The sequence below is a fragment of the Anthonomus grandis genome, chromosome 1 (genome assembly GCF_022605725.1).
Source record: "Anthonomus grandis grandis chromosome 1, icAntGran1.3, whole genome shotgun sequence".
NCBI classification, from domain to species: Eukaryota; Metazoa; Arthropoda; class Insecta; order Coleoptera; family Curculionidae; genus Anthonomus; species Anthonomus grandis.
Window position 1 is genome coordinate 18,290,208 of NC_065546.1, and position 19,465 is coordinate 18,309,672.

At 32.2% G+C, this 19,465-nt stretch overlaps 1 protein-coding gene across 1 annotated transcript in view; it reads right to left on the reverse strand.

Annotated features, from left to right (window-relative positions):
* Positions 1-19,465, reverse strand: part of LOC126735468 (palmitoyltransferase ZDHHC11) — a 107,215-nt gene that overhangs the window by 48,222 nt on the left and 39,528 nt on the right. Inside the window, exons 3-4 of the mRNA XM_050439462.1 lie at positions 8,568-8,746; positions 3,909-4,110 (exon numbers count right to left, since the gene is read on the reverse strand). Of these exons, the coding sequence (XP_050295419.1) occupies positions 3,909-4,110; positions 8,568-8,746 (381 nt within the window). The remainder of the gene's footprint in view (positions 1-3,908; positions 4,111-8,567; positions 8,747-19,465) is intronic.

Sequence of the window (19,465 nt, forward strand, 5' to 3'; positions counted from 1 at the left end):
GCCACTGATTCTGCCATAAAATATCAAATAAACAACCGCAAATACATTTTATTTTGGATGCTGGTTTAGTGCGGGTATACACGATCCGGTGCCAACGGATGCGGTAGTTCTACCGCATGGGATATACGCGATACCTCGTTGAAAACGGATATGCGCTAGGAAAAATTCCAAAATTTAATTGCTTCGAGACTTTTAAAGAGAGATAATATCTTCTTTGCTAATAATTATTTGTGGTCTTGAAGCAGAAGATCTTTTGCGAGAGTTAGTATAACGTAAACATTGAAGGCATTCATATGTTGAAAGTGGTGTAGAAAAAAAAATCGACAAATTTTATTACAAATATTTGGCAGAATAATGATAAGTTTTTCAATTATTACAGAATGTTTAAAAAATCATTTGATCAACTGTTAACTGTGTTAAAAGAAGATATTTAATGTAATACTTTTGGTGAAAATTACTAAAAACGGGCGAAACAACCGGAACGGGTATCGCGATACATTTAAGTACGTGTGTTGGATAGGACTATCCCGTCATCCGTCGTCCGTTGCTACCGCAGCAAGTTGCATTTCCCTTCCGTCGATGCGGTGCTAACGCATCGTGTATCGCCTCCTATTTAAACCTAGGTGTTGTCGTACCAATGCATACTGCGTTTCTACTGCATCCGTTGAAAATGGATCGTGTATACCCGCACTTAAAGGTGATATTTAATTCTTTGTCCCGAACGATGCCGCCATAGTCATCGATGTATTTAATCGAAGCAGTACGATTGAATGTAGAACTTTATTTGGAGTTGCCAAAACATGTATTTTAATGCATGATTGAGACCCACCTCATTTTAGCGTTGCTGCAAGAAACCACCTGAATCACGTTTTTTCCAAACAGTTGGATAGAGAAAGGAGAATACATCCTCTAACGCCATTAGATTTTTACCTATGGGGTCATCTCAAAACCTTGGTGTATTCAACTTCTGTCGATACTCGGGAGGAACTTTTACAGAGAATCAGGATTCATTATGATGTGATAAGGAACAATCCAGGGTTGTCGTAGCGTATACAGCAATCCACGATTTGTCGTCCCCGCGAGTGTCACACATCAGACGTCACGAAGCCCAAGTTGAACTTACTTATGTTTCGAATTATTAGTTTCTTTATTTATTACATTCTTTTTTTAGGTTGTTTTTTTGTTTCAAGAAAAGCATAGGCTTACATTTTTTAACCAATTTCGTTAAGGTGCCTTTCTAAGAACCACACTGTATTTTTAAAAACATATACTTTTTCAGATTACACTTCAGATTGTTGCGTAGATAAGCTGTACCATGACACCCCAGAAATAAAAACTAGAGGTGCCAGATCAGGTGATTTTGTTGGCCAAGGAACTGGGCCACCTCTACCAATCCACCTGTTGTTGTAGTTCTAATCTAAGAAAGCCTTACCCTACAGTACAAGCGAAATGCGCTGGACAGCCATCGTGCTGGAGTTCTCTCTGACCTCTAATATTCTGTCTGACAACAGTATTTGCAATTTTCTGCAAAAATTGACTTCCGATCCGATCTCCTAAAAAAAGACTCCCATACCGTGAAAATACGATAATAGGTATGCACCGACACTAAACATATCAAAAACATGTACACACTTTGATATTATTATTATTATTATTATTATTATTATTATTATTATTATTATTATTATTATTATTAGTATTTTCTTTTTCTATTTTATGAAGATTACCATCAAAAACTGCCTACAATTTTCATGAAATAAAAAAACTATAATAATAACTTATAATAGAATAAGCATAATAAAATAAAGAACTGGTATGCATTTTATTTTTTTGCACCAAAACGGTGTGTCGGATCGCAAAAATACAAGAGCTGTATTTTTTGTTTTTTTTTAGAAATAAACAAAGTATTTAAAAAACATTTTTTCAAAAAAACAGTGGCGTACCTGTTTTTTTTTTAAATTTAACGTGCAGGTGCTGCAAGTCCATCCCTAGACATTACTTTACAATTCCTCAAAAGTTGTCTCACTACCTATCATTTAAAACCTAAAAAATTCATTTAAATCGTTTAAAGCGTTTTTAATATAGAGGGAAAAAAAAACAATTTTTTTGAAAAATTTCAACACCCTGTATCATGGAAAAAAAGCACTTCCGACTATCGATGCCCTATTTCAAACTACTTTTTTAGAGTTTTGTACATACTGTAGCATTTTTGACTATTTGAAGAGTGTCCCCTCTCGGTATATATTAGTTATTAGTGTCTTAATAACGAATTTCATTTCGAAACGAATAGCTTCTTAAAAAAAAACACGTCAATTTAGATATACAAGGGGGCGTTTAATTTTATATTTGTCAATCACCTCTTCACCGCCGCGCTAACCTCACTTTGATTCACGTCAAACAGGAAACCTGATCGTGTGACACATCTTTATAACCAGCATTAAAATGTCTATTCAACAGTGCTAAAAAAAATTAAATAGCTTAACGTACCAGTGAATAGTGAGCTGAAATGTCTGGTAAAGTCCAGTGCAACGATATATTAGAATGGTCACCCCTCAAAACACCAGCATTTTACTTCTCAAACAATGTCAGTAGAAGGTGGACGACATTGTTTGGCAGGTGGAATGCTGGTGTTTTGACGGGTGACCATTCTAATATATCGTTGCACTGGACTTTAATAATGAATATTTTATCGACGTTATAATTTGGTATATCAAATGGCTATTCTATAGTGTGATACAGCATTTTAAAGGGCATACCTAACAGTGTTAGTTTTATTTTGATGCGCACTCCTGCGACTCCTGAAATTACTTTCTCCAATCAAAGCTACCTGTGTTCACGTGAGCCGTCAACCACACAAATCCTGAGGCGCTCTAGAAACCGTTCTGAAAATAAACCCGATTGTCTTATTACTCCAGGAAAAACCGGCACCATCATCTTAAGTAGGTACCGGTTTTCGGTAGCTCTCGGCAAGCATCAGTTACATTTTTATTTCAGTTACATACTTACTTTTAAAGGGCAGTCAAAGGAATGGAGCACGAGTGCATGAGTCTGTTTACATACCCAATATTATTGTTTATGTAAAAATATTTGAATTTAAAATATCTTAATTACTATTTGTGTTAAAAGTTGTGTTAAAATGGAGTTTCATGTAACGTACGAGATGTTTCACACAAGGTTTATATTCAGGAAAACGCAATGTACCTGGAAACGGATAAGTTAAAAATTAGTTGAGGTTAAATAATAAATGATAAGGATAAAAGTATACTAGTAATACAAGTTTTAAAACACAGTGCTGTGGCCCCGACGATTTCGGTAACTTGCCTTAAAGGCTGCCCTGGAATTGTCAATGCAAGAGAACAGGCGTTACTAGTAGCAGTGGCATATTAAAAAGATATTAATGTGTATTTAGTGTTATTTTGTGTCTCTCAACTCATTGTGAGCGTGACGAAACTCCATAATTTTCCATAGCCCTTGTCGTTGTCACAATGACTAATTAAATAAATAGTTCTAACGTATAAATTTATTTTATGAAATAAAACCTCCCTTTTTCTCATTACCCAGTTATAATAATAGTACTTGACCCTTGTATTATCATTAGTCACGGTTTCGTTTCTCGATTTTCTGTTAGTGCTCACGTACACCTTTCTTTGCGGAGCAATAAATATAAATGACAAAAAGGTCTAGCACTCGTAAAGCAGACACGACACTCGAGGCTTTGTTGTTTTAACAGTGGAAACTCTAATGTTGACTTTTTTAAAATTTCCTTTTTTAAACCAAACGAATAAAATAAGTTTTCTTGTTTTTGAAACGTACAAAATCGCTTAAAATTCAGAGATATGAAATACAGGTTTTTTTTTATTAGTGATTATAAGATATATATTTTTTTATTTTTTCTAAGAATAACTAACCTTAGATTCATTTGGCTCCAGTTCTTCATTCCTCCCAAACTGATGGTATACCAGGTTAGCCATAGCCAAAGCAGCCACTAAAGCGGCTGCTGCTACCGCACTACTAACGCACATTAAAAAGGAAACGTAGTTTCTCCCACCCACGCAATGGTTCAGCCACTTGCAATGATGGTCAAAGTTGGATACACACTTGTTACAAGCACTGAAAATAATTTTTTTGGATCAGCTACAGTTTCAAGCTAAAAAATGTTTAAGTACTATAACCAAGTATAAGGGGTGATTTTACAAATTTCGTCCAAACCAATTACATGATTTTATTCTGAGATACTCGTTATTGGACCTTTCTGGAAGCAGAGATGTTAATTTAAAGACTTGGTTAAAATAGTTGACAAATGATACAGTCGTCAGACCCATTCTAACCACTTTTTTACATTTTGACTCTATGAGAGTTGCTAGATTTTGTTGTAAAATTTAAAAAAATACTTTTGAAGTAGAACTTTCACTTCTCTAAACTCAAGAACCGTTCCGAACCCAATATAAAAAATTTTTGACGCACAATATCAAATTTCATTATTCCGGAAGGATTCTGCCGCATATTTACGAGAAATCAGGACAATCCAAAATATATGCTTCATGGTTTCAGTTCCTTAGTTGCGTGCCTTGGATCGTAGGCTCGTGCTTAGTTTCATTAAAAATAAATGGCCATTTAATTAACATTTACCAGTGAGGATACTTGATATTAAGCGTTATTCTGAACAGAGACAATTTTCGAATTGAGGCGACGAATTATTTGGGAATTTGAAAATCTTTGTTGAGATTTTAGCAAACTCCTACCTGATCCAGTCGGTTTTTAGTGGAATAGTCTAGACGGCAAAACAATAATCTGTTTACAGTCTGTCGGAATAAACACTAGTGTGTCAGTTATGATACTGCTAATCAAGTTTCAAAAAATTTTAATAAGCGAATCTTGAATTTTTCAATTAAATGTAATTGCAAAATTAGCAAATTTTCGGTTCAGGTAAAACCAAACGGGCACCAGTAAAATGAATATTGTCACTGACGTGAGGAAAAGCGACAATAAATCAGTGACAGTCGATATTTGAAAACAAGTATGAATTATTTAATCGACGAAGAAATAGCCATAATTAAGTGACATTATGCGGGAAACAGTTTTAGAGCAGTATCTAAAATGTTTTCAGTTTATTTCCCCACTAAGCCAAAAAAAACATTTCTTGTATTCGGCTGTACGTCAGATTTGACAAAGCCTTATAACAAATTGTTTGCTGGTGGCTGGTGTCTGGTTTTACCTGAACCGAAAATTTGGTAATTTTGCAATTACATTTAATTGAATAATTCAAGATTCGCTTATTAAAATTTTTTGAAACTTTATACGAGGGTTTGCCAGATTGGTCTCTTCAAAAAGTTATCTTACATTTTTTCTGTAAAATGTACAGGGAAACCAATAATTGACCGCCTTAAAATTTACATGGGATTTCCTATGTTTCGCTCGGCGACGCACCACCCGGTATATATTTATAATGGAGCAATCTAAGTAGATGATAATGGTGCTTGTAATTCGATTAGTACCAATGAATTTAAAGTACTACGGTTGATTGTGTAGGTTTCTTTAAATACAAGGATTAGAAAAGCACAGTTTTTTTGAGAAGAAGCAAATGTAAGCTTACCTTACCTTAGTTAAGCAGAGCAAAATTATATGAAGTTTGTGATAAGCTGGGCGAAAGTTTAGAGGATAGTAAATAATACTGGAGCTTGATCCAAGAAGTAAAAATACTGTTACAGCTCCCCGTACCCTTACCGTTTAAAAATTATAAACATAAAAAAAAACAATGGGGAAATAAAATAAGAAGTTACTTTAAAGTTAAGAAGACTTATAGGTTTGCATCTTATTCTGAAGAAGAGGGCTGTATCTTTAGTGAATTAAAAGCACAATAATGTTGAGAGTAACTAAAAGAGAGAAAGTAAAAGAAGCGAAGCGTCGAGTAAATTACCAAACAACTAGAAGGTACACTGAAAAAACTAAACAGCAAGGGAATAAAATAACTCGACCCTTAGAGAAAGTTTTAGATTCTAAACATTTTATTTTAAAACCAAACGGCTTCAGATATATCGCCTTTAAATACATATATCGTACACATATATCGCCTTTGAAACTATATTAAATATTTTAAGACTCCTCTGTGAATGCATAGCCCTATTTCAAGAAGCAAGTATGCAGGGCAGGAAAATCCGACGTGGCTAGTCAGGAAAATCGAGTTTATGTTTGTTGAGAGCCTAATTCTGTTAAATGAATTAGTCTTAGATAAAATGACTTCACAGACTTAAGGTTATAAGGAGTGACTTAAATTAGAAATATAAAATGGCTTCGGAAAGGTCTGTAATATATAACAAATAAGAAATTACACCGGAATAAATCGGTATATGACTTCAATCAGGTGAAGAAGTTAAAAAGGAGAATAACTGTTTTTAAGAAATATGAATATGACTTTAATAACCTGAAAAGAATGACTAAGACAACGTGAAAGAAATGACCAATAACTTAAACTGCCTGAAAGGAATCCGAAAGAATTTGAACCGCTTATAAAAAATAGAATATAATTTCAATAATCTGAAAGAAATAGCAAATGACCTGAACAAAATAAAAAACAATTTTATACAATGCGATAAAAAAATACTAGAAAATTTTCTTAGCAAAACTGCCGAGGAAAAACTAATTAGGTGAAAGTTAGCCAATTATGGGTCAACAACCGAATCAAAGAAAAGTGTTAAAAAATTCAGTACAAATATTTTAAGAGCATATTGTTCGAGTTCACATAAGCATCAGAGCTAGAGTCCACGCATATTGCTTCAAGAAAATCGATTATTTTGAGCCGCGACCATAGTTATGTTATCCTAAAAATTTGCAAATTCTCGTTTATCTGGGTGCTCTTTCCATTTTCCATCCCAAAAATAGTGTAATCAAATTTTAAAAAAATGAAGTGGCCCGTGACTGCTTTCATTTTTAATGAAATAAATTAATTTAGTTTGGAAAGTCATTGCCTTTTAATTTTCAGGTAAAAATTCGCTTGAGGTATAACATTTAATTTGCTTTTGAAGTATGTAAAAGCTCTTTTACTCTAAGGAGTATCTTATTAGAAAATATGGCGCTTAGTGTAAAGTTACATAATATTCTTTGTCTCAGTTTCAAGAATGTATTGAAAGGACGACGTTGAAAGGACTTTCGTCGGACCGGAACCTACACCGAGACTGCCAAAAAGCACACTCCGCAGTGAGGTCAGGGACTAGGTGAAAAGAAAACATCAAGCCTACTGGACAGAAATGAGATAGCCGAAGAGAGAAAACACGTTTATGAACTTTAAAATAGAAAATTATTAGATAAAAATTGCTAGAGACCTCCTTACATTTGGGAGGAACAATTTCAGAACACTGATAGGTATCAGAACGGGACACATGGCCGTTAAAAAACACCTGAACAGAATTCGAGGAAATAATGGAGACCTTGAATGCCGATTGTGCGAAAAGGAACCAGAAAAAATGTGATATGTAATTTGCATTTGGGAGGCCTTGTGTCGTAAAAGGCAACAAATATTTGGGAGAGACATACTGAACCCAAAAGCATGAGGTACCACAGTAGTAAAAGACCTGTACCGGCTAGTACAGGGCAGCGAGGTGCTAGGCTGGGTAGTATAGATGTATATTGGGGTGAGCACAATAAGCCTTTAGGCTGAGGTGTATTCGAGCACAATAGAGGAACTCCAAAAGAGGAAAAAAAACACTCTGGGCCGCAACTTTAAGGCGCTCGTCGCATATGCAGAATGACCTCACACTACTGGGCTATACACCCAGACTGACTGAATTAAAGTGTCCTATTCCATTATACAGACATATTATTCTTAGAAGGTAAGATGTTTTTAATTTTAAATCAAGAAAAATCTCCATCACCTTTATTTATTTCTGATTTACTAGAACCCTCTTATCTTCTCAAAGAAAAGATCATATATTTAGTTTTTGACATATTCAGATTTAATAGGTTAGCAGTAAGTAAGTAAGTAATCAGTCATTCACAACCCTTGTACTCTTACCAACCTGTCCAGTCGACATCTCATAGATTTTTTACATGCAAGAGAAACCTAGTATATTATGCATAAAATAACTTTACTTCCAGTTATAGATTTTGCTATATTATTTATATACAGAGTTTCCCGAAAGTAATGGGACATAGAACAACAGTAGATTCCTTACGTCAAAATAATGTGATTGACGTCAACTTGCGGTATTCTAACTTTAATAGTAACTAAAACACAGGGTCTATCAAAGTATTATTTGTATTATTTGATTTATCGTTTTTTTCTCATTTCAGGTCCTGAACCAAATGACATACTGATTAGACCAGATTTACTCGATTTAGCTATTATTAGAGTATTTACTAGATTTAGCTCATTCCCATCGAGAATATAAGTTATATGCTCGGAAGTTGATAATTACTTACCCAACTCTATAGGCTTCTAATACTTAAATTTACAATTATTATTTGACTCAGTAATTTAACTCACTTATACAAACACACTTTTTCAACACTTGTCAAATCAATATAAAAATAAAGATTAATACGATTAGTACGAAAAAAGCTCCAAAACTAACCTGCAATGTTTGGTTCTAAGACTAGTAACTTCAATGTTACATAGATGGCAGACTCCGCTTTCAATGACGTGTGCGTGCTTGGATCTATCTAGTTGAGGTACTGGCAGCAACGCACGCAGCCGTAATGCTTTCTCTGCTGGGTCAATTAAGGCGGCTGCTAAGTGAGTAGCTAAGTGAATCTAAAACAAGAAAAAATATTATATTATATAAGTTAACTCCAAGAGGTGGCGTGTGAGTCGTGTCCGTGAGGTACCATGAACAGGAACAAACAAGCAATTTATCTAATGAGCTCTAGTACCTCCAGGTTTGAAGAAAACATGGATTTACAAGTACGAAATCTTAAGCTACCTATGGGATACAGCCTTTACTCGAGTCAATATATTTTTAAAAATGGAAAGTTAGCAAAAAAAATAAAGAAAATAGAAGAAGAAAAAATAAAAAATATATTTCTCATAGATCTATTATATTATTCCAAGGGTAACTGATTTTTGTTACTATTTATTGCCTTGGATAACCAATTTTATATGATTTTGAGCATTGTTTTTTTCCTTCCTAGGGTAGTAATATTATTAAATATATGTACGCCGATAATATTGTTGATAAAGGAACTTAATTTCGTAATCAGTAAGAATATATTTTCTTACACTAGTATCGGAATGAATAAGTACCTGTGAAGTCATGCTATGAAGGGAGAATTAAGCTCACTAACTCTGGAATACATGTAACTTTTAAGTTTTAAAACATAAAGTATGTGAAGATATTCAAAAAAAATTAATTGAAAGAAAACTTATCATCAGTGTACAAAAAGATAGTTGAATTATAATCTTAGAAAAATTATAATTTTTCTAAGATTATAGTAACAGTAAAAGAAGCTTGACATTGTTAAACAGTTTTCATGTTGGTGCTCTGCTGCAAAAAATTGACCATAACTAATTTAGAAAATTTTTTAAGAGTGTTTTAACAGAAAATGCGCTTTTATCTAAGATAGCAAAGAAAAATTATTGGATTATAAGCTTTCTGAGATGGTTTCTCTTTTCGCCCCCTTCAAAAAGTGATCTGCAAATTCTTGTCAGAATCCACGATTTTATACAATAACGTAAACATTTTTCAAATTAAAATAAAATTTGGCAATAGTATTTTAATTGTAAGTCGCAGTTTCAATTCTTTTCATTCACATTCTTAATGTGAAATACAGGGTGTTTCAGAACTATGGGATCAAACTTCTAGGGGTTGTTCAGTGCACAGTAGAATCCATTTTAGTATAGGAACCCATGTCCGGAAATGTGTCACTACGCCACTACGGCCCTAAGACGCGTTTAAATTTAGAAAAAATATTAATTACCTAAATAGGATCTGATGCATAATTGTTCAAAATGTCTTCCTCCAACCTCAATACATCGATTTAAACGCCGCACATGATTTCGGCGGACTACACTAAAAATTTGATCCTCGTTTTGAATGATTTCAAATGCTGCTGTTATTCGTCCAATTAAGTCTAGCTCTGATTCTACTGGAGTTTCGTAGACTAAAGACTTTACATGTCCCCACAATAAAAAATCGAGCGACGTTAAATCGGGTGACCTTTCTAGGGGCCACCCGATTTAAGTTTTTCTAGGCCAAGAAACTGTTCCACCTCTGGCAATCCAACAGTGCCCAAACCGCAAGCAAGGTGAGCCGGCGCTCCATCATGCTGAAACCACATTTGCTGTCTAACGTTTAGTGGAACATTTTCAAGGAGTTCTGGAAGAACTTCCTCCAAGAAACGCAGATAAATAGGTCCTGTTAACCGTTCCGGTAGAAGGTATGGCCCAATTAAATAATGATCAACAATGCCTGCCCATACGTTGACAGACCAACGATTCTGATGTTTTCTTGGAAAAATTGCATAAGGATTTTCTTCGTCCCAAACATGGCTATTCCTACTATTAAAAATACCGTCTCTTGTGAAAGAGGCTTCATCGGTCCACAAAACATATCGTAAAAAATTTGGTTGTGCAAAGATGTGATCCAGAAGCCATCGACAAAATTGAACTTTAGGATGATAATCGGCTGCAGTCATATCTTGAACTTTCTGGAAGTGGTAAGGATGGAGTTGTTGCTCGTGTAGTCCGCCAGATAGAAGAGTTACTCGTATTGATATTCTTAGCGACGTCACGTGTGCTATTTAATGGTTCATCGGCAACTCGCTGAAGCACCTCTTCTTCAAATTCGACCGTTCTTACGGTTCGAGCAACACCAGTATCATGCATCTTGGTCTTAAACATGCCTGTCTCAGCGAGCCGCCGATGAACCGCATAAAACTTTTTGTATCCAGGATGCTGTCGTTCAGGATAATGTTCATAATACAACCGCGATGCTGCTCATGCATTGCAGTTTGTTGCTCCGTATGCCAAATGCATAACCGCCAATTCTTGATTGGTAAAGTTTTCCATTAGCAATAAATATTTAAAAATTGTAAGCTATAAAATTTTTAAACATGACATTCTGAATTGACATTGATAAGCGTTGATTTTAAACAATTGCTGTTATGGTATCATGTACAAAAGGTAAAAATAAATGCAGCAGATCCTATTTAGGTAATTAATGTTTTTTATAAATTTTAACGCGTAGTGGCGTAGTGACGCATTTCCAGACATGGGTTCCTATACTCAAATGGATTCTTCTGTTGCACTGAACAACCCCCAGAAGTTTGATCCCATAGTTCTGAAACACCCTGTATAAATATTTCACATTCTAAATGTGAAATATAAATATTATGTATCCTTCACAACGGACTCATATTGTGCATGTTTTTTTCTTTTCGCTTGTCTAGATTTGGAAACACATAAAATATTAATTCAGATATGTCATTTCTATTAAACTTACATCCTGAGACACAATATTTTAAAATTTTGTGTCGAACCTACATTAGCATTGTGTATTAAATAAGGCATAAGTAAATGTCAGCTGGGGAATCGATCATTATGCATTAGAAAGCTGCTTAAAGGCGAAATAAGATAACGCGCAGGCATGCAATTCGTGCGCTACTGTCGCTACCTCTTAGTACGTCGTTGTTTTTCAAAAGCTACGTCACTACGCGACACTACGACACGACGTACCTGACTTTGATAAGAATAACTTAATTACTTGCAAAACAATTTCGCAATGAAAATTAAAGAGTTAAATATCATATAAAATATGATAAAAGTAGAAAATTTTTAAAAATAAATTAAAACTAAAAAATAAATTAACCAAAAATTAATTCTTTAAACAATAGGTTCACACACATCCTTCATGGCTAAACAATAAGTTACCTATCACAAAAGCCATTTCGTAATTCCAAAGTTTCTGGTGAGATGAAATTGGCACATTTCACAATTTTCTATCGCAACTTCTGTAAATCTGTTGGTGTTTGTAAATAGTGTACTTAAGATAACCTCTATTTGGAGATTTGTCTCCAAATACAGGTTAGAGGGGCATTTAATATTCCTAGTCTCGCTAATAAGACTGTTAGGAAAAATATTTGAAAAAAAAAATAGAAAAAATTCTCTTATAGAATCGTTTGTACACATTTTTTTCGAAAAACTGTTAACAACTGTTGAAAATCAATTCCTACATTATACTGCCAAATGAAACTCTTTTGGAAGGAATATAATTATATAAATAGCCACAATAACTTGAGTAGAAAATAATGACCTCTGCTCCTTTCAGTTCATTTCCCAAATGGAATTTTTCACAATACTAAACTAATACCTTTCACAATACAAAATTTTTTAATGCACGTTATTGCGATAGGATGCACTGCATTATATGGCGTGGCTACCAGCGTGATTAGGTTTAGCTTCCTCCGGCAGGGGCTAACGAGGATCAAAAAACTAACACAATGTTCAAGCAGCATGTAGTCACAGAGCAAAACAGGCATGCCGTTATTATTATGTAGCTGTAGACATATTGAGCTTATAATTCAAATTACTATAACTTTCCACTAATTGTATGTGTTTCTAATTAACGATAGTGCTATTAATTAAATTTATTATACCTTTAGGTCTAATCATCATTTCCTATATTTGTGACCCAGTAGGAAAATAAATATTAATTAAAAGACCTTCCGTGTTAACACGCTGACCACTAACAATTCTCAAAGGTATAGATAATCGATTCCATGTATAAATTAGAACGAACCAAATATTACTTTTATTTAATTTATGGTTAGGTTTCAGGTCTTTGTATACTTTTAACGATGAAAACAAACGATTTATATTAGAATTCTTATAAATTAATAAAATATCCAAAAATTTTAACACCAATACCAATTTTCAAAATAATATCCTTTTTTACAATCTGCTTTTTTAACCTGATAAACAATATCTCTTAAAATACATATTAATATAATATAAATAAATAAATAAATAATATAAATTAATATAATAAGACAAATACCTTCATCTAAAATGTGATGTGCATAGTTCTGTTTAAGCAATTTAGATGTGTTTACATATTCCAAAACTTGAATATAACTCTTGAATATAAAAAAAATTCCAATATTTCTCCAATAAGTACTCAAATAAATTAAATAATTATAAAAAAAGAATCATGTTACATATTTATTACAAATATGTAACATTATTATAATTAAATATTTATAATAAAACTCTGTTTGAAAACTGAACTTCTTAAAATATTCAGAGTAATTAATTGAATTTCACTTTTGATCTTCTGTTAACTTTCTTTAATATACTTCTGGGTCTTGTAGCATAGATCTGTTACCATTTAAGATGTTATCAAAAAATATTGGGTCAGTAGTTCGATCTCCAATGATTGACCACCCACTTTAGATTTGTTTCGGCATAATAACGATTTTACTAGAGAGATATTTGCAAATATCACATGATAAGATTTTGGCTTAAATTTTAAAACGACTTTATCATCTACCTATATACCTCTCGATTAATAGTAAAAATAAGTTCGGTTGAAAATAACACCCAACATAATACATCAAATACTTTCAGATATAATGTTAACCTAAATGTATTTGAATATTATCAACTAAATTCGTCATGTTTTCCCACATTTCTAATCTACGATCAGGATAGTCCTCCAGCAGCTCTTGGATTGATCGCATATTAAATACTCTTTTTCTTATTAACTTTATAATGTTTACCCTATTTTGAAACATCGTAATCCGGGGGCTACTTGCCTTGCAGAAGTGTTTTTCAAAATGTTGAAATGCTTCTTCATTTTACTCACAGTACTTTGACTCAGTGAGAGCAAATCAAGGATAAGTCTCTCGAAACAGCGCCACTACTTCATTTTAAATTCCTATCCGGGTCAATCATTATAATTGCGACTTTCTGTTAATTACGACATTTTATCGTAATTAAATATTCACGAATAAATAATGGGTACTTACTTTACCAAAGAACATTGTTCTTATATCTGGCCATTCTCTAATTTGATTTATCTCACAAAAAACTGTTTATCTGTGCCTTTTTTTATTAAATAAAAATTCGACTTATTGCACTTGTTTGAAGATGATGTAGAGTGGCCAGTACATAATTTTGACCATTACATTATATTATATAGGGATTAACAAAATACGAATTTAACGTAGGGATATTTTGTTTTTAATTTTCATATGTCTAAACAGTTTTTTTTGTCAAGGTTAAATTATCTTTATAAAAAGAAAAGTAGACCATGAATTTCTTTTTTCAAAAAGTTCTCTAACGAGATGCCTCAAGTAGCATCATCCCATTAAAAAAATTGAAATGGGATTTGGTTTAACCCTTTTAGAAGGGTTGAAAAAAGATTCTTTTATAAAGACATTTGTAAAGGCCGTAAAATATTGAAATTTATGCCATCTTGTATTATCTAACTAAGATATAGAGCAGATTTATTTATTTTTTCTAAAATAATAAACATACAATTAGTAACATAAATGTTTAAATCCAGAAATTTAATTTCATTTATAGCTTTTATGTAACTAGTAGAGAGTACTAGTTTCGATATTGTTCACTTCCTAAGATGACGTAACTTTTTTAACGAAGTAACAAAATATAGCTAAATTAGTATTGGTATGTTCGACAAAACCTTATTCATAACCATTACTATTAAAAAAATCATTAAATTTCATTTAAAAATTAATCAAGCGACATTAATAACACGCAAAAATTAAAATGTTCAGTATTAACTTTAATAAATTAAAGTTTGGGTAATCTATTCTATGAATATTTCGAAACTTAAGAGAATGACCCTGAAATGTTGAAGTTTTCTAAACATGTATTTTATACAAAAAAGCATAATTTTGTCACTAGGTCAAGCGAAAAAAGGCAAAGAGCACCTTATATTTAAATTAAATTACACGTTTGTTTAGGATTTTTTTGTAACTTTCCTTACCAAATGTTCACTATATTTAAAAACAATTTTCGGAATAAATCTTAGACATTATTAAAATTATTTTGTGTTTCATACTCTATAATTTCATAATTAAAACCATACCTCAAAAACTTTCTTAATAAGAAACGATTTTGTCACCCAATATTCAAGAGCCACCCAAGTTATAAACTTGTTTTATTTCATATACCACTATTGCAATTCACTTTTTTAAGATTTTTTTTTCCCGAAAGTTGAATTGTATTAAATACAGTATCTACAATTTAATCTAAAAAACCTCAAGGCCCGTCAAAAAATATTGGCTATTACCGATATAATATATAAATGATGAAATAAAAAATGATCAATAAATACATTTTAGTTCATTTCCGGTATATTAACGATATCGACCGGTTATTATCGTATATGTCTGACAGCATCGGATACTAACGATAATGGCCGGGCAATAACGTAGGCATCCAAGTAACATGGGCAAAATTGGATAAACAGTGAATGAAATTATATTTTTTCATATTTGTCCGGGTAGAACTTCTATTATCGTTAACGCATACGGAAGAGCGGACTTTTAGTTCTTTTAAAAAAGGCTTTTATCAGTATTCAGTATACATTCTACAAGTATACTACATATTAAGTATACTTTCTTGTGAAAAAACTGAAATAATAAACGAAATCATATAAGGTACAAATAGTCGTACCCTCAAGAACAAATTTACAAGATCTGAATTTAACTCATGTTTAGAGAAGTTTATATTATTTGAAAATCTTTGTGAGACTGTATGATAAAAAGAAATCTCCCTTAGATGAGCTGCATCAGAAAAAAGTATATTTCGACGAAAGGGATATAAACGGTGCCATTTGCGCCAAGGGCGGGTGCAAAATCCTGTCCTTGATATCCATTATAAATAGATATTTAATCAGCTTTGATATTTAATGTCAATATTGCCCATCTATTCTTGGTCGGTAACAACATTGGCCGAACACAAACGAAAAATCAAATAAATATATATATTTTCAACATTATCCGAGAGCGTTGGACATTTTCAATATTTTCCCATTAATAACGATATAGCCCAACCAAGATGGGTATTATATTAACGATAATATTCGGTAAATATCATTAACGTCAAATTTACGACATTAACCGTAACACATACATTTAAATTAAAACTAGGTTAGGCTAGATAATCAAATATATGGTGCGGTGTATTTTTTTACTGAAAAAATTGGAAGATTCCATATATTCATCTTTGCTTCATCACTATACTTCATCTTCATCGTCTTGATCCTCATCATCATCAATTTAACCTGGTGATGACAGAGAAGCGACACTTGCATCATCCTCCAAGTTTTCAACTACCACATGTTTGTTATCAAAATGAAAAGAATGAAACCAATAATTTTTATTATAAGGGCGGAAATGAAATGCTCGTGAACATCTTTATGATTGCCTCTACCCATATTATATTTTGCCAAAGGTGCCGCTGAAAGGCACCGCCAGCGGCATCTTTTAAGAATATGAGAATGAAATAGATTATTAATAGAGGAAACTATGTCTACATGATATTCAGTTAATGGCTATTGTTTGAACTATTATTCGGAGGCATAAAGACTAATTTGATCAGTTCCAAATGTTTTGGATGGACTGGATAGCTATATAACAGTAGTATGATTTTTCAAGCGTAAGTATTTTATTTATTACTTTGTAATTCACCGCCAATCGCATTACATTTTTAAAACACTTCTTTCTTTTTTCTGTACCTGATACCAAGATATTTGTTCTTTCAAAAGCTTCCCACCATAATATTTCTTCCCTTTAAATCATCACATCCTTTCAGGCGCATCAGTCTTATCTCCATTATATTTTGTAGCCAGTCGTTTACAAAATTTATGTCAAGATTCTCCAACAATTTGCCCGCTGATTATGTGATGCCTTTTTTTTTATTTTCGATTCAGCTTCTAGTAACTTAAGCTTCTTTATCTGTAAGCAATTTTTTTTCCGATTTATACTAACAAGCATTGGTTAACTTTAGAATTCGTGGATTTTTTAATTTTTTTTATATTATATGTTTTCTCCCTTCTGATTCTGAAACATTTCAATATTGTGTCCTCAATTTTACAAATTTTAATTTAATTCAACTTTGAATTTAAAAACTCTAGTGATTTACATTCGGTTCCTAATGGTTAAAATATTACCCTGATCTTTAAAAATTTAATAGTAAAACAATGTTAGTTTCTTATATTTAACTATGAGCATTATTACATATGAATATAATCTACCTTAAACTTATATAAATTTAAAAAAAAAAAACATTATGCTTGAATAATAAAAGAAAGTTATTCTGTTGCCTTCCGTTTCTAGACATATACTCACCCTTGATTTAATTCCGCTCTCGAATAAATTTTGTTTTGTCGCTTAACTCGTTGCAGTCTTTTGACGATGACATATTTAGCATCTAAACTAAGTGCTTTAAGTAATTTCTTTGAAATTGCTTCACTAGTTTTTAACGCATTTTCAAACTCTGATAACAGCTTGCTAACGTGCAACTAACTGTGCGCTTGCGATCTTTTAGTCTTATTTACTAGGTTCGCTTATGTGAAAGTTCGTTATTAAGGAACTTAATTTAATTTTTAAGTATATACATATGTTTTTATAAGATTAAAAGACTAAAATCAGTAAATAACAACTTTGTTTTAACAACAGTAAATATTTATAATGTAAATATTTTTGACAACATCATTGGTAAAGATTCTTTGGCTGGGATTCTAAAATTACGACTCGATTTCGATACGATCACGACTTCGAATTCGATCGCGACTCAGTCGTGACGACCAGGGTGATTCTAAATTTCAATCGTCGGCTAAACTCGTTTTATTCGATTTGATTAAGGGCTGGGATTCTAAAATCAACACTTGATCTCGATACGATCACGACTTCGAATTCGATAGCCACTCAGTCGTGATGAGAAGGGTGATTCTAAATTTCAATCGTCGGCTAAACTCGTCTTATTCCATTTGATTTAGGTTTTTTGGTATATTTTTGTTATTTTTCCTAATATATGACAGATGAAAACGTCAATTATCCTTTCTATTGATAAACACTAAGAATTTTCATTTATTTTTTTTATTTTTTTCGCCTCCGTGTTTTTTTAAATTTAAATATATGCCTATATTATTTCTTATATAATAAAAAAATAATAAAATAATAAAATAAAAAAAAAAATATATATAATAAACAAAAAATCGTTTAAAACCACCACTACCCATTAGGAAATAAAAATTGAATTCACGGAAAGTCACAAAAACTTTTCGTTGTGTTCATATACTTTTGGTTTTAATATGGCAACATGGGTGCAATCAATAGGACCTATAACACCAGGGAAATTGGATCTCTCCATAAATGTTAATTGTGGATATTAATTGTCTCTCATCTGTTATATTTGGAAAATTAATGAACTGATCAGCAAGGTGATTGTCAATAATTTCAGTAATTTTATGGATCCAACGACTTGCAGTAGTTTATTTAATTCGAAATTTAAAATATTGTCCAATGCTTCTTTGGCAACAATTTGTGGCATAATATCTTGACATATTAAAACTTCTATTTAATGGTAACTCTACTTCCTCTGCCTCTATTATTAACAGAAGGTTGTGGAAAATAGGGTCGAATTAGATCTATTAGTTGTGTTTAAGAAAGCTTCTTGATATACAAATGAAAAACTGGTATGACTATTGGTAAACAATCAATCAAACAAATACGTTTAAAAAAGGATACTGACACATTATGCACGTATTAAATAAGGAAGAAGCTATATCGTTTAGTGCATTCGATATACCCAATCGTGTCGTCGACAAATCGTTAAAAACTAGGCAATCCGCAAGACACTCACGATTGAAAATTTTATTTAGAATCAGTCAAATCGAGTAATCATGTTGAATCGTAATTTTAGAATCCCAGTACTTGTGTAATATTTTGGCATAAACAAGGCAATTTAGAGACGTTGCGATGTTGTTGCCTTTTTCTCTAATATCTCTTACCTACATTTATTTAAGTCTAATATTATAAAAGGTTTTTTTTCCATTTCTATTTGCCATTTTTATGATGCATAAGCATTTTGCTCCATAGCATCAGAGATGTTGTAAGTATAAAAATTTTCAATGTTCTAAGCAAATGTTGCAAAAATGCTTTGTGTTGATTTATGTTTTAAGTATTATACTACAGAAATAATCGGTTTCGCCCAAATACTAAATTAGACACAGCTTTGTAATTCTGGGTAAATTTAAATGAAATTGAATGTTTTAAGTTAAATTTAGTCAAATAAAGCTCAACTATCGAGTTAAATAAGTGAGAAAAAGCACACAAAGAAATTTACAGTTAAATTTTAAAGCACTTCTTACAAAATTCACGAAAAGGGTCGTTGAACGCCTAATTATTTTCATTGGGAAATACAAAGTAGAAAATAAATTCCCCATAGTAGATTTTTATCCCAAGTTTAATCAACAGTTAACCGATATGTCATAAACATGTTCAA